A 16776-nucleotide genomic window follows, 5' to 3' on the forward strand; every position below is an offset into this window, starting at 1 on the left:
CTCCGTGCTACCGCCCGACGCCTCACGTTCCGCCGTCGTGGAGTCTGCGTTGCCAGAGTTGCAATCCTTTGCCAAGGTTCGCAGAGCTGTCACATAGTCTTTGACGGATTCGTTAGAAAGCTGGTCTCGTTTCTGGAAACGATAACAAGCCAAGTAACTCAGAAGGCCTGGGATCGAAGTGCTGGGTCAGTAGCTTGATGATGTCCACGAAGTCCACCTCGGAAGGCTTCTTTGGGGTCACCAGGGCCCTCAGCGTCTCCACCGCTCGCTTCTTGGAGGATTCCACTATATCGTTGGCTTCATAGTAGTACTCCAGGCACTCTATCCATGACGACCAGTCGGTGCCAGGCACAAATTCTGGTATCTTGCCTTTGGGCATCGTCTTCAACGTCAACTTGCTTTGCGGGATCCCATCCTCGTCGCCAGTATTATAACATTCCTTTGTTGTCTTTTCAGAACACTGAAAGCGGGCAGCCTGGTCGCAAGCTCAGAGTCCTCGGTCGCGCCACTTCGTTCTCCTCGTCTTCGCTCGCTTGTCCAAAAGCTGATATACAATAGTCCGTTATACATAGTTTTCATTGACGTCACTGTGGTCGCCATCTTGGAGTGCTGCTGGTTGAGATGTGTGCACTGACAATGTGGGGTGATAAATTTCGGCAAAGAGAACACCCCCGACCCTTTGTTCCCTGTTCGCGGCCTGCAATAACGACTTGCTTCACCAGCAGCTGATAATTGCACAAACTTGCATCATGAGGGCGAACTGAGCGGGCGCAAGCACGAGGAAATAACACGGCAGCGGTCGGCGATGCCGTCAGTAGGTACCCAGGCATGTCAGTGGCGCATTCCGGAAGTGACGAAGGGGCGCTGCATGACACACGTGCACACTATGTATCCATGAAATTTCTGTTGAAGTCACATGACCCTGAGCTGTTGAAGTGCAAATAGACTTTCCAATCCACAACTAGTGATGCCGGCAACATAGCAAAAACTGCAAGGCAGTACAGAGCGGGTCACTGGCGCCAGTGACATAGGTCAACCCGTGACACTTGCAAAGTAGGGATACTTATGCTTAGAATAACAGAGAGCTGAGCTAGTTGGTAAGTATTCATTCTAAAAAGACAGGGCGTGCAAACACGGACACAAGAAAGAAGTCAGGACACCACAAACGCAGTGTCCCAACTTCTTTTTTGTGTTCGTGTTTGCACGCCCTGTCTTTTTAGAAAGGATACTTATGCCGTGCATATAAGCACATACGATGTCGGTGCACTCTGTACTGTGCACATAACATTGTTATTTCTCAATTCATGATGACCAGTGCACTGTGCGTCGTCAACCTACTTGCACTGACTTGAAAGAACAATACAGCCCGCTGAGATATCTTGTTTACACAGGCTGGATGTATACTGCTTTATTGTGGCTTGTATGAACATTCACTTCCTTGCTTCACGGTTTAATGTCACGAGAATGCACGGCATCCGAACTGCAGTTAAAGGAGTACTGACATGAATTTTAAAATTTTTCGGATTGTTGCTCTAAATGAAAGCACGGGTGTCGATAACCCTAAAAAGAGTGTCTTGGTGCCTGGGGATGCATTACATATATTTTTAATACCGCTTCTTTCAACCAGCAGTTTCGGTTTCGGTTTCGAGAGGGCGGCTTCGTAGTGACGTGTCAAGTCGGCCCGTGACGTCACGGGCAGACAGCAACCCACGAAATATGCACCTGCTGTCCTTTGCTGTCAGTCGAACGTGGTTCATGATGAGTGAACTGTCGTCCAGTGCCTCCGACAGCGATTTCTGTGATTTAGGCTGCATGCAGGACCCAGATTTCGCAAACCAAGTGAGCCGACTTGAAACGTCATAGGGCTCTCCATGCGGTGAAGCTGCCTTGCAGATGCTGGGAGATGAAAACTTTAAAAATCAAACTTAAATATTTATACGTGTTTCCCGGATGCGGTGTGGGGAGAGCGTTAACACTACATGCCAAGGAAACCAAAAACGTCCGTTTTGTTGCACTTCAAAATCGTGTCAGTACTCCTTTAAGGCCTCCGAGTTAATTCTGACTGCTTTTCAGTCACATACCTATGAAATAAGTCTCCGTGTTCCTTCTTTCTTCGGTCCGTGTGTGGTTGCGCTGCCGTTCTATTATGACATACCTATGAAGCTAGATCTGTCACTCCCTAAATTATGTTTTTAATAGTAAGACGCACCACCGCCACCCAACGCACTTACTCGTTTTTACTTTTACACTCGAGGTTTATTAAAAAAAATGAAACGTTCGTTTTTATTCAAGCAGCTGTAGGCCAGAAACAAACACCATACGAGAACAATCGGTAAACACGGGCAGCACAGATTAACAAGTGCGCTAAAAACACAAGGACCGCATAGTGGACACATTGTGATTGAAGTGCCTTCTTTTGCACTATACATAACTTGCAAGTGGCGTCAGTGCCCGTCTTCCGTCCGCCATCACCGAGCACATACGTCTCAGTGGCCGCGCTGTGTTTACGTTCGTGCGCGGATCGTTCGGCGTAGTGCGCGTGTTTTGATCGTTGCCTTGCGCTTATGACGAATGAGAATTGTTCAGGACATCATGCAGCCTGCAGTGTTGTCAGTGGTGTCGCACGTAATAGTTGAAACAACTTCGCACGAGTCACCTACAGCGGCGCTCTTCACCCCCTGCATTTTGCGACGCTCAAACTGCACAGATTTCGTCGCTGATTGCTGCATAAAACCATGGCCCAATAACATGTTTGGCGCCCGGTCAGGGTTCGTTTCACCGAAGAACTAAGAGAGCCTCCCGACAGCCAAGGCGCGATTGCTGTGTTCAATTCGGTGCTTCACATTTTGACAAAAATTGACCTCGCGCATAACTCCGTGGTGATACACTCGGCGAAGAGGTGAGGAGATGCGGAAGCATAACTTGCCTTTATAAAGTGACACCCGCACATTCAAACGTTGTACAACGTCTGCGGTCCTTCCTGTTTACGCGCGCATAAGCCATGTGCTCCGCTTCTTGGACAGCTCTTTCGTGCGGTCACACGGGTTTGTGATCACGTTTGGCATACAGTACGTCCCCACGTCTGGTCTTTTTTCAAAATTGATTTACACTTCTCGTGCTGCAGCCAAATGTCGCACAAATCGCCGTTGCGATGTGCAGCATTGACGGGAAATGCGAGAGCCGCACAGCTTGAGTCGGTGTCGTCTGCTGCCATGTGCTCGGTAATGGCGGCGCATGCCGCGAAATCGTATCCCAGAGTTCCGCGGTGTGACGCAGTTGCAAGTTATGTATAGTCTTCCCTCGCACTTAACTCGATTTCGTCAAGCACTGAATACGCTAGAGCGATCTCACGTCACATTTTATGGGCCCATTCATCCACTTCTCAATGCACAGTTTAATACCTGTATGTAAGTCAAGAAGTCTTCTTTGGACTTCTTCCTTCGACGCAGGCGATATTCGAACCGTTTCCTCCGCCTCAGGATCTCTCTGCAAATCAATGCAACCACTCCAACATTAATTATTATAATTTCAGATAACTACACGTGAAAATGGGTATAACTGTCTTCGATAGCAACTGAGATATGCAACGCGCTCCAGCCGGCTCGAAGAGCACTTGCCTGACTTGATCTCTGGTGACCAGACCAGTCCTTTCCATTTGCTCCAATTCAGGTATGAAGCCCTCAATGTTTTTCTGAACTAGTTCCGCCATAATTAGACGCTGTCTCTGTATTTACTTCACTGAAAACACACGGCTGTCACACGCCTGCATGCACGCCAGAAACCACGCTTTCACGCGTACAGAGAGAAAAAAAAAGCAATGTCTAGGCTATGGATGGCTATGGCTATGCCATAGAGCCATGATGGCGATGGTGGTTTGGCTGCATGGAGGATCGCCGAAAGCTATGAAATGACGGTATACTTTTAAAAGGGACCTTGAACCACCCTCTCACGAGGACACACACTTCGCGAATAGAAGATGAATCTGCGAGCATCTCGGCCAAATGTTGCGCGGTGCGTGGAGAGCTGAGAGCGAGCTTCATTCCGTGCTTTTTTCCGTCCGTGGACAAGTTTTCTCAGGCTCTCCGAGGTGTCGGTAGACATCGACGTTGCACACGCTCTGCCAGAACATGTGCGGCTCGGGGCAACAGCAAACAATTAATAAAACCATGAAAAATGTCCGGGGGCCTTCATATTTTGATATAAGGCGGCTTATATTGCCCCTGAAAAAATATCTTCCCATCAATGCAATTGGGCCCTGCAACAATTTTCCAATTAATCATCGAATAGCTTCATTAAAGGAGTTTGTTGCCTCACGAGTCGACTGCCTCAAAATCTTTTTTTAATCCGTCTAGTACGAGCGTTTCAATTAGTTTCAAGCACGACCTCCTCTAGTTTATAGAGAAGGTCGTGGTTTCAAGTAGTTTCAGCGAGCACGCCAAAACCTACGCGGGGTGGATGACAAGGGGCAAGAACCTACACCCGTCCGTCAGCACGCGTCATGACCTTGAACACTTCTTTTTCTTCGAACGCGCAGTTTACTTTCAGTGTGACCGAGAGCAAGCGCACGTGCACGGCACGGCATCCCGCGGCGGCTGCGATGCTCAAATCGGCCAATGGCCGTGGACTTTGGGTTTATGGCGCCGTCATTTGGGTTTATGGCATTATTTGTCAAGAGAAGAGGGAACGATTTCTAGCTGATTTTGAGAATTCATTGTAAATTTCAGGCCGTGTGCTGCGCTATAATGCTTGGCACACATGTTCTCAGAAGCCTCGACTACCGATAGGCAGCGTTTTCTGACCATCCTGAAAAAGTGCTGCGGGGATATGCGGGTCTAAAAACACGATGTTCAAAAAAAATTTCGCATTTTCCAATTCGAGTTGTTTTGAATGGATGGTTCATTAAAGAACATGCTCACCAACATAAGCGTGCGCAGGGTTCCCCTTCAAGGGGGGCGAAGGTAGAGTCACTGTATATGCTACCTTTAGGTAGCAGAGTAGCGCATAGGTCCGGCTAGCAACCACAGCTATGCGGTGAAGTCGCACTCCATTTTTGCAGGCGACATGCCTACCGCGTCGCCGATAAACATGTCTGGCGTGTCGAAGGCCGGCGATAAACATTGGCTGTCGATAACTAGTGTTAATTGAGTGAGCTGCAGCGGCGGCGTCGAGAAATACAAAAATTGGCCCGAGCGTCAGCTTCTCCGCAATGCATGGTTGCTAGCGGCGTTGGAAAACAGATGCGCAACTCTGCTACCTAAAGGTAGCATATACAGTAACTCTAGGCGAAGGTTCGCCGCAGCGCCCCCCTCCCTATTATGTCAATGTATGCGGCTGCCTTTGCGCCCCTCTTCTCGCCCCCCCCCCCCCCCCCTACAATGTATAGGGCTGACTTAGCGCCCCCCCCCCCCCCTGCGCATGCCTATGCTCACCAAGTTTGGTTGTCATATGTACAGCAGACAAGAATCTCTTTCAAGACGCGGCTGAAAAACGGGCAAGAAGCCGAACGCCAAGTGAATGCCCATGTTAGATTGTTTGTTTTGCGCGATGTTCTGTCACAGAAGACCTTCTCTCGGGGCTACATCAGAGGACAAACAAATAAATTAAAAAGGCACATTTTGAGCCATGCGCCGACAGCAGAGTCGCTGGAAAACTGGAACTGAAGCTCAAATTGGTGGAAACGTATCACGTGACCATCCGCCCCTGCTTTCACGCCAATTCTGAGTTACTCCTGCTGTGTTTGTGTGCCACTGGGTACCCAGGTTCGTTTTCCTGGGAGTTCACTGCGATCAGCGCGTGGTCCGTTTTGCAACCAACACGTGTAGTCAGCAACATTCACAGCTCGAAAGCTGCGAAAAATTGAATACCATGGCATGAAATTGTCACAGAACAGCGTCATGTTGATGAGGAAAGCCGTATTTATGCAGGAGGTCACTAATAAATTTTTTTTGACCATCAAAATAAATAGCATGCTGTGCAATCTTTAAACTCATTTTTCTCAGTTCGGATTTTTGGGGGCAACGAGCCTCTTAGGAAAGCTATCATTTCCGAACTGCTTCGCCAAAAGCTGCTTACAAGGTTGTTTTGAGACTGAAATTTTGTCAGAAAGAAGTTAACGTACTTTTCTGGTCCCTAAGTAGTTTCTAACACAAAAAAAATTCACTAGCCTGACATATGCACTGACAAGGAAAAAGGTAATCTAGCTTAGCTTTTAGAGTGATGGCATTTTTACAGAAACGTCATAAAAATATGTGACTGGCCTTATCCTGCACTACAAACCTTCTAGAGGACTTAAAATGATAAATAACTTGTACATTTTCAGTATTTTTGAATTGATAGTTTTCCTAAGTTAGCATACATGATCGATCGTTATAAGAGCTGTAGGTTCTTTTCTATTGAGGCTAGGGTGCTGAAAATTGGAATATGTCCTAATATCAAGAAGGTGAGCCATCCCTGAAATTTTTATCAAAATTGGTGCAGCAGTTCAAAAGTTGACATTTAGCCCCGCATCAGAGAGGCAGAGCTCTTGTGGATTGCCCCCGACGGGGTCATTGCTAATGGTCGGGGCCCCTATTTCAGGGCTGCGCTGGCTCTTTGCCCTCTGGACAGCAGGGCCTCCCATTGCTCTCTAGCGGTGTTCTAGGTTGTCAGGGGCGTAGCCAGAAATTTTTTTCGGGGGGGGGGGGGGGTTCAACCATACTTTATGTATGTTTGTGCGTGCATTTGTATGTGCACGTGTATATATACACAAGCAAAACTGAAAGAAAAATTTCGGGGGGGGGGGGGTTGAACCCCCCCCCCCCTGGCTACGCCCTGGTAGGTTGTGTAGCGTGCACTCCCACATAATGTGGTACAGGGTTGGTGTGGCCCTGCAGCACAGACATTTGTCCCTGTAGGGGTGCAAGTGATGTCATGTGCGTAGCTTTTTGTAGGTGAAGCTTATGCTAGGCAGTGTCTTAGCTTTTGACAAGGTGGTGGATACTGCACCCACTGTGGCAATTCAGTATTGCTGCATACTGGAGGTCGACTAGCTTCAAGTTCTCTGCGGTCAATGTAAGGACTGCTCAGTTGTGTACGAAGCCTCAAGCTGCTTAATCAGTGTGCAGGTTACCCACGATGCCAGCATGGCCCAGTATCCTCCTCGTCTTCCCTCGGTATTCAAGGATTATAGTTTGTCCATAGACTTCTTACTGTTTGCGTTTTACATATTATGGAGAAGTATACATGATGGGCAACGATGGTAGTGACATCTGACTATGCCAAGTCTAACCAGAGACACAAAACGCTAATATTATGACGACTTACTTTTCTTTAGATGTGAAGCATCTTATGGCGGAGTTCAATCCGGTGGTGGTGGTGTGCTGCGTGACCACTCTTACTGCGCATGCGCAAACCCTCTCCCCACACCTGCTATCCCCTTTTCCATCTCCACTCCCCTTTCCCTCTTCCACTCCTCTCCATTTCCCCTCTCCCCTTTCCCTCTCCACTCGCCCTCTCCCCTCTCGACTTTCCCTCTGAAACGCAAGCTCGACATGCCGAAACGCTGCTTTCCATGCTGCTTCACATCGCCTCATGGTCCCCTTTAGCGGGATATGGTGAGAGTTTTTTAGATGCGAAGCAGCTTTTGTGCTGGGCTTTGTCTGTAGTCTAAAACCTACCATAGCCATCTGTAACATATTGAGCCCGCGCCAAGGAGAAGTCTTCTTCGCCTTGTTCTTCGACCGCCTTGATGATGATATATGCAGAGCACTTTAGGGACCCGAGGCTGCCGTATGCTGTCCTAGCTTGGCGTAACGCAGACAAAACCACGTGTGCTGGTACGCGCTAGTGCATTCTGTGGCCTCTCCCCCTTACACTCTCTCAGCAATCACGTGATGGCGTCGGGGAACGAGATTCTGCAGACGCGCTATGAACTCGCGTGGCGTGCTCCAACAAGAGTTCGGGACGAGTAACAGCAACAGCAACTACAGTGAATTCATGGTGTGCTCCACATGCAAGGACGCGTTAACATCGGGCAAGGTGCCCGTGATGAACGTAACTTTAAGTCGACCCATGCGCTCCTTCGCATTTCCACATGGTTCCCTTTAGTGGGAGATGCTGAAAATTTTTTGCTTAATTGCTGGTGTGAGATCACTGACAATCAGATAATCATTACAGTGAAACCTCGGTGATACGAATCTCCTGGCACCACCAAAAATATTCGTATCATCCGAAATTCGTATCATCAGAAAGCATGAAAAATTAGCATGCGACAAAGGAAAACTGGCGTACATTTTCATTTATTCGTTTTCAGGGCCGCAGCAACCTCGGGAGGAACCCTGAATGATTGTCAGTCAAGTTCTTAAATGTCGGCAATCATACCAGCCCTCGTAAATATACAGCCCATAGGTGCGTATTTAATTAATGAACCACGTGCATTGTGACCCGCGACGGCAGTAGCCCCTTCCAAATTTTAGTATGCTTTTTTGCATGACAATGGAGTCCTGCAGCGAAAATAACAAAAGAAGCGCTTTGACGCGATGGGTCAAGGCCACACAATTACGGAACCACGGTCCTGTGTTATGATTTTGCTATCGCGGAGCTGTTGGATATGTTTTTTGGGAGATTTACAGCCGTGCCCGTACAAGTGCGACCTCAACGGTTGCGCATATTGACGTTGTGAGGCCTGACTCCTTTGCCAAGACCATCCTCGCCTTCTTTCGGTCCTCGTCCACCTTTCATAGGATGTCTGACGCACGAGGCGGGCACGTGTAAACACAGTACAACAACAGCAGCCCGTGTCGATGTATTAGAAAACAAAAGCATGGTGCTAATGTCCTCTGTAATCTAAACGTCAAGGCACACGGAGGCACATAAGAGCCTCAAAGATTCGCGCACACAATCTCGGAGGCTGTGACGCGTCTCTGAAGGTTTATTTTAACCGTAAAAAAAGTGTTTTTCTTACACCGTGATTCTGACGATTTGGCAGTGCGGTGCGCATGCCCACACTTGCGTTCCCGCGCTCGCACGTGCTTGGCGCGTCTTCCGCGACAGCACGGACAGCACCTTTTCGTACCTGGGCAGTAGCGTACGTTCATATCAAACGTCGCTGGGTGAAAATCAGTTCGCAACAACCGTATTCCATAACATTGCATGCCAATGGGCCTTGGCCGGGACCAACAAAAAATTTGTATCAACCCGAAATTTGTGTGAGCTGTGATCGTACCACTGAGGTTTCACTGTAACTTAGAGCAGAATCACCTTTCTTTTTTAATGAGAACACTGATGCGACCAAAAAAAAAAAAAAAAACGAATGCATTGTAGTTGCACAAAACACCACAAGATGTCACTACCAGCTTTGCTACTGCCACCAAAGTCTCTGGTAACGTGGTGTCCGCCAATGTTGAGGTTTATGGACAAACTGAAGCTTTCTACTATTGGCCCCATATGGTAGTGTATAACAATAAGGAGCCTCACAATCCATTATCCTTATTTTGTTTATCAATATTTATGTGCCGACGTCTGTGGTGCAACAACACATGCATGGAAGTGCAGCAAGCAACTGCATCGTCACTGACACAGTTATTTTGTTGAAAAGCATAATTTTATTTACCAGCGCTATTCATAAATAGGTTTGTGAAAACGGTGTGAGAAATGGTTTTCTAACACCGCAGCTGCGAGTAATGGAGTGTGGAAATGCCTCAAGTATCTTCCACACCATCCAGACCATCCACAGCATGCGATTTTTCACTGTCGATGTCTGATGAAGATCCCAACAAACCAGGGCTTCCAGCTAACATGGGATCTGGGAAAGAAAGGACAAATTAGGCTGTTATAGCGTTTAGTTTATTTATAATAACTAATATGACAAAGACACATAGAGTTTGCTGGAGAATTGAATACATTATGATCTGGCTCACCTGATAATATGACACTTTCTGCCCTGTGTTCACTCATTTGACTAGCCACAAGAGATGGATCATCCACCTCATCAAGACAAGAAGTGTCATGAATCTCCTGAAAATACACAGTACAAGCATCCTTTTTACATGTTATCACCAAGATTACACCGCACCACTGCAAGATGCACTGCAACACTGCATTATTGGGCAATTAAACATATAAAATAGCTGATTGGGCGAGTTGGTGATTCATGATACTTGAAATACAAGCGCTTAACTTAAACAGGGACATAGGAAGACAAGGACAAGCACATACTGCCAACTGAAAGTTTACTGGAACGCATTGACATATATAGTATACCGACAGAAAAACGTTTCGCAAGAACAGCCGATAAGAGAACTCAAAGATGAAAATACAAACAATAAAACTAAAAATAAGAAACAACTGCCACATCTTGCCAAAAGCTGCAATGCCTTGCAGAAGCTAGTTAACCCCTACGGCATGTGCCGCTTTCCAAGAACATGAGTTCCTTATCTGACAGGGCGATTGCGGGTTTACTCACACAAGACAGGTGATCACGCGCTATGCTTGCAGCTTCAATATTTATTCTTGTGCGGTCATCTATATTTTAATCAATCCCAGTTGTGCTGCCAAACTGTACCTTGCATCCACATCTGCTGACATGTTGCGCCAAAAACACACAAGACTCATTGGCTACGAGTAGAGTAACAAAGCACTGTGTTGGTGAACAAGGAAACACATACTTGAGGCAACATTTAGGGTCTGACGAATAGTGCTACAGCTCAAGGAAAGGGCACATGAACATAGTGCCGTACATTGAAAGCTATTTCTGTGTCACACATAAAAGGCTTAAGCCTGCTACATATAGATGCAGACAAAAGTCCAGGAACAAAGAAGGAAAACACAAGCACTGAAAGTGCAACCCGAGCGCTCTTTGTGCCTAAACCTTTGCCTGCATTCACGGCACTGTTTCCCACCAAACAAAGCAAAACCAACTAGCCCTTCTTGCTACCAAGTACATTTTGTTTATGGCTGAATGGAGTAGTCAGCAGTAATTTTTTTTGGATGACACTATCAGCTAATTATCATGATGGCAATGAGCTAATTATCATACATTTTCTGAGTCAGGAATTGCTGTCTTAATTGCCATTCATCAATGAAGCAATTGTAAAAATACAAGCATGGTGTTTTTAGCAACATATGAGAACATCATATGAGAACATCAGCTTCGCATGCAAGAGGTCCGTGGTTCGAATCCCGGTGCCGGACAATTCCCAACCGGATTAAAAAAAAAAAAAAAAAATCCGCGTGATGATGGAATTGTGTAAAAAGGCCTGGGGTGCAGCCTCACTGGCGACCACAGCCAGCAATGCACTCCCTCACCAGAGCAGGATTGGCCACCCTGGTGTAGTACTTGGCCACTACCTCCCACATGAATACACCAATTAACCCTCGGCCCTCAGTCCCCAGCGGCTGCGAAGCAACTGACCAAGGTGGCGGTCAGACCTGCGACGCAGCAGAGGGTGCTAAGAATCTCTGGGTCCGGATAGGCCGCCATTGGAATCTGAACTTGGCTACATATAACGCTAGAACTTTATCTAGTGAGGCGAGTCTAGCTGTACTATTCGAGGAATTAGAGGGTGTTAAATGGGATGTAATAGGGCTCAGTGAGGTTAGGAGGCCACAGGAGGCTTATACAGTGCTGAAGAACGGACACGTCCTATGCTATCGTGGCTTAGCTGACAGAAGAGAACTAGGAGTGGGGTTCCTTATTCATAAAAATATAGCTGGCAATATAGAGGAATACTATAGCATTAATGAGAGGGTGTTATGCATCGTGATTAAGTTTAATAAGAGGTACAGGATGAAGGTGATACAGGCCTACGCGCCTACATCCAGCCATGATGATCAACTGGTTGAACGCTTCTACGAAGACGTAGAATCAGCAATGAGTAAGGTAAAGGCACAGTATACTGTACTGATGGGCGACTTTAATGCAAAAGTAGGCAAGAAGTAGGCTGGAGATCATGCAGTTGGGGAATATGGCATCGGCTCTAGAAATGCCAGAGGGGAGTTACTAGTAGAGTTCGCAGAACGCAATAATTTACAGATCTTGAATACCTTCTACAGAAAACGGACTACTCGTAAGTGGACGTGGAGGAGTCCTAATGGCGAAACTAAAAATGAAATAGACTTCATAATGTGCGACCACCCGGGCATTATACAGGATGTGGAAGTAGTTAACAAGATCCGATGCAGTGACCATAGAATGGTAAGATCTAGAATTCAACTAGACGTGAGGAAGGAACGGCAGAAACTGATACGCAAGAAGCCGATTAATGAACTAGCACTGCGAGGGAAAGTACAGGAATTCAGAGTTTCACTTCAGAATAGGTACGCGGCTTTAACCGAGGAAACCGACCTTAGCGTTGACGCAATGAATGATAATCTGACTAGTATCATTAAGGAGTGTGCAGTCGAAGTCGGGGGTACAGTCGTTAGACAGGACACTGGTAAGCTATCCCAAGAGACGAAAAAACCTCATTAAGAAACGTCAAGCTATGAAAGCCTCAAATGCAACAGACAAAATAGAGCTGGCGGAGCTTTCGAAGTTGATCAATAGGCGTAAAGTAGTCGACATAAGAAAGTATAATATGGAGAGAATTGAGCATGCTCTAAAGAACGGAAGAAGCCTCAAAGCTACGAAGACAAAACTGTGCATAGGCAAAAATCAGATGTATGCGTTAAGGGACAAGGATGGCAATGTCACAACCAATATGGATAGAATAGTTGAGATAGCGGAAGAGTTCTACAGAGATCTGTACAGCAGCCGAGACAGTCAGGATGATAACGTAAGAAGCAGTAATATCCCAGAGGAATCTGACATCCCACCAGTATTAACAGGAGAAGTAAAGAAAGCCCTAAAGGGAATGCAAAGAGGCAAAGCCGCTGGTGAGGATCAGGTAACATCAGACCTGTTGAAAGACGGTGGAGAGATTATGGTAGAGAAACTGGCCACCCTGTATACGAAGTGTCTCTCGACAGGGAGGATACCAGAATCTTGGAAGAATGCCAACATCATCTTGATCCATAAGAAAGGGGACGTCAAGGACCTGAAAATTACAGGCCCATCAGCCTTCTGTCCGTGGTCTACAAGCTATTCACAAAAGTAATTGCTAACAGAATTAATACGACATTAGAGTTTAATCAACCAAGGGACCAGGCAGGATTTCGTACAGGCTTCTCAACAATAGACCATATTCATACTATCAATCAGGTGATAGAGAAATGCGCGGAATACAACCAACCCCTATACATAGCCTTCATAGATTACGAGAAGGCATTTGATTCGGTGGAGACATCAGCAGTCATGCAAGCACTACGGAATCAGGGCATCGACGAAGCCTATATAAACATAATGGAAGAAATCTACAGCGCATCCACAGCCACTATAGTCCTTCATAAAGAAAGCGACAGAATCCCAATAAAGAAGGGCGTACGACAGGGAGACACGATCTCTCCAATGCTATTCACCGCGTGTTTACAGGAGGTTTTCAGGGCCCTAGATTGGGAAGAATTAGGGATAAGAGTTAATGGAGAGTATCTCAGTAACCTGCGCTTCGCTGATGACATTGCATTGATGAGTAACGCGGGAGACGAATTACAGCTCATGATTACTGAACTGGATACGGAAAGTAGAAGAGTAGGTCTGAAAATTAATATGCATAAAACTAAAGTAATGTGGAACAATCTTGGCAGAGAACAGCGCTTCGCGATAGGTGGCGAGACGCTGGAAGTTGTAAAGGAGTACGTCTACTTAGGACAGGTAGTAACCGCGGAGCCGAACCATGAGAGTGAAATAACTAGAAGAATAAGGATGGGATGGGGCTCATTCGGCAAGCATTATCAAATCATGAATGGTAGTCTACCACTATCTCTCAAGAGGAAGGTATATAACAGCTGCATCTTACCGGTACTTACGTACGGAGCAGAAACCTGGAGACTTACAAAGAGGGTTCAACTTAAATTGAGGACGACGCAGCGAGCGATGGAAAGGAAAATGATAGGTGTAACCTTAAGAGACAGGAAGAGAGCAGAGTGGGTCAGGGAACAAACGGGGGTTAAGGATATCATAGTTGAAATCAAGAAGAAGAAATGGATATGGGCCGGGCACGTAGCACGTCGGCAGGATAACCGGTGGTCATTAAGGGTAACTGACTGGATTCCAAGAGAGGGCAAACGCGTAAGGGGAAGACAGAAAATTAGGTGGGTAGATGAGATTAAGAAGTTTGTAGGTATAACGTGGCAACAGAAAGCACAGGACCGGGTTGATTGGCGGAACATGGGAGAGGCCTTTGCCCTGCAGTGGGCGTAGACAGGCTGATGATGATGATGATGAATTGCGTACACATTGCGTTTTTGTCTACCTCATCAGTGCCTCGCACCGTGCTTCATTACCATGCTGCCTGCAAGCAACTGACATGAGTAACATGTGGATGCAGCCTTGCTCAGTCATTGGCTGCGCTCGGATGATGTAAATTGCTGACGTCGTGTTAAGTTGCTGAAGTGGGTGTGAACCCAACAACAGGCTACACCTACTCCCCTCCACAGCGAAAAAGGGTAGGAAGGCTGCATGAGAAGCCAAACCGCCCAAAGCAGTTGTTCTATCCCTTATAGCTTCCTTATTACAGCATTTATTCACAAAATTTCTGCAGCAGCATGTTGACATTGTACAAGAGCGCAGTTATCTCTTCATCACAAAGTTTGGACACCGGGGTTGTTTGCTGGCTCTTTAACCCTTTGAGGGTTCACGTCGTACTGTGCGGCATCACCTAACAGGCACCAAAGGGCTTTTGCCGTACATGTACAACATTGCCTGTATGTATAAAACATGCACCTTTTACGATCATTTCTCTTGCTTGGCATGTGCTGTCACACTTCGGGAATACGTGGGATTTTTTTCACGCGCCAATGTCTCTCCATTGTTTTTTTTCTTTCCAAAGCGGTGTGCCGGCTTTCGCTTGCACATCCATCCGAGCACGTGCGCACGGTGCAGCTGGTTTTTGTTTCGTCCTTTGGGTGGTTATTGCTTCTCGTGCCCGCAAAGCTGATGGCTGTCTGGTTTCTAATCTCTCAAAGGGTAACCGCTTGTTACTCCCTCGTTTATTGCTCCCCGGGGCGCAATTACATCTGTTTCCGTGTGGCGCTAAATTACACAAACGATGCCACCGTGGTTGCGTTTCCTGTATTGGGGACTTGGAAAAACTAACTCTGTCTTGTTGGTGATAACACGAAGGATTATTATAGCTTATTGACTCGTTTTGAACCATACAGTTTTCTTCCGTGCGCTCACTTAAGCAGTTTGCTTATGCTATGGAAGTGCGTGCTGGTTGCTCTGCTGCTAGTGAGTCGAGCGGTGATTCTTCCGATGTGGACTATTCCCCAAATGCACTTTTGTATGTCTGTGAGCTATGTTTAATACAACACATAATTTTTATTTATAAAAAATCATAGCAGTTTTTTTTTTAGGATTTTGCTTAATGTTACTCACGAATAAACCACGTGTATGTAACAACAAAAATGATTTTTTTGTTACTTTACGCTCACGCAAAAGAATTTTAGACAATTTTTTTAAATGCGAAGCATTTCTTAGCGAACTTCTGCGACTTTGAACGTATCTATCTAGCCGCCTACGACTTTTGTGCTCTCCTGGCCGTTTCGTTAATCGGATGTATACCAAAATTAGTGTGTCATAACTTGGCCTTATTACGAACATAAATGACAAGTCATATCATGAAAATCATGACATGCATGTCATGAACAGCATGATTAGCATTCCACGGCCTTTGGGCTCTTGCGGCCGCTCCGTTAATTTCATATATACCAAAATTGGTACGCCGTGACAAGAGTTCATGACGAACATAATGACAGGTCCTAACATGCAAATCATGACGTGCATGCCATGTGCAGCATGATTTACATGACATGGTCTTGGGGCACTCGCGGCCGTTTAAATGAAGGAATATATACGAAAACTGGTATGACGAGACATTTCTGCATGACGAACATAACTGGCACGTGGTAACAAGAAAATCATGACATGCATGTCATGTACGACATGATTTACATGCCACGCTCATGGCGCACTCGTGGTCGTTTCGCTAGATTGATATACACCAAAATTGGTATTGTGCGATGTGACTGTATGAAGAACATGAATAACAGGTGGTAGCATGAAAACCATGACATCCATGACATGTATCTCATGATTTACATGCCACGCTCATAATGCATTCGCGGCCGCTTCGCTAGCTTGATGTACACCAAAATTGGTATTGCGCGAAGCGACTGTATGATGAACGTAAATGAGACGTGGTAACATGAAAATCATGACATGCATGACATGATTTACATGCCATGCTCATGACGCACTTGTGCCCGTTTCGCTTGCTTGATATACGCCAAAATTGGTATAGCGCGACGCGACTGCATGACGAACGTGAGAGGTGGTAACATGGAAATCATGACGTGCAGGTCATGTACGACATCATTTACAAGCCACGCTCATGATACATTCACGGCCGTTTTCCTAGCTTGATATATACCAAAATTGGTATTGCGTAACGCAACTGTATGACGAACATGAATAACAGGTGGTAACATGAAAACCATGACATGCATGCCATGTATGCCATGATTTACGTGCCACGCTCATGGTGCATTCGCGGCCGTTTCGCTAGCTTGATATACACCAAAACTGGTATTGCGCGATGTGACTGCATGACGAACATAAATGAGAGGTCTTAACATGCGAATCATGTTATGCATGTCATGTACAGTATGATTTACATGCCATTGTCATGCTGCGCTTCCGAC

General features: G+C 46.3%; 2 protein-coding genes across 5 annotated transcripts in view; both read right to left on the reverse strand.

Moving 5' to 3' along the window:
- LOC119396982 (U3 small nucleolar RNA-associated protein 6 homolog) overlaps positions 1-3830 on the reverse strand; it is a 71195-nt gene extending 67365 nt beyond the window's left edge. Inside the window, exons 1-2 of one of the 2 annotated variants that reach the window (XM_037664383.1) lie at positions 3618-3830; positions 3402-3486 (exon numbers count right to left, since the gene is read on the reverse strand). In XM_037664383.1, the coding sequence (XP_037520311.1) occupies positions 3402-3486; positions 3618-3709 (177 nt within the window). In that variant the 5' untranslated portion in view covers positions 3710-3830. Of the gene's footprint in view, positions 1-3401; positions 3487-3613 lie in introns of both variants that reach the window. The other variant, XM_049417294.1, reaches the window with a different exon arrangement.
- A 5736-nt stretch (positions 3831-9566) lies between these two features.
- The window catches only part of LOC119396984 (cyclin-D-binding Myb-like transcription factor 1), a 42514-nt gene continuing 35304 nt past the window's right edge, over positions 9567-16776 (reverse strand). For all 3 annotated transcript variants that reach the window (XM_037664385.2, XM_037664387.2, XM_037664384.2), the window contains 2 exons: positions 9897-9993; positions 9567-9781 (listed from right to left, as the gene is read on the reverse strand). In XM_037664385.2, coding sequence (XP_037520313.1) covers positions 9678-9781; positions 9897-9993 — 201 coding nt within the window. In that variant the 3' untranslated portion in view covers positions 9567-9677. The remainder of the gene's footprint in view (positions 9782-9896; positions 9994-16776) is intronic.

The sequence above is a fragment of the Rhipicephalus sanguineus genome, chromosome 6 (genome assembly GCF_013339695.2).
Source record: "Rhipicephalus sanguineus isolate Rsan-2018 chromosome 6, BIME_Rsan_1.4, whole genome shotgun sequence".
Classification (NCBI taxonomy): Eukaryota; Metazoa; Arthropoda; class Arachnida; order Ixodida; family Ixodidae; genus Rhipicephalus; species Rhipicephalus sanguineus.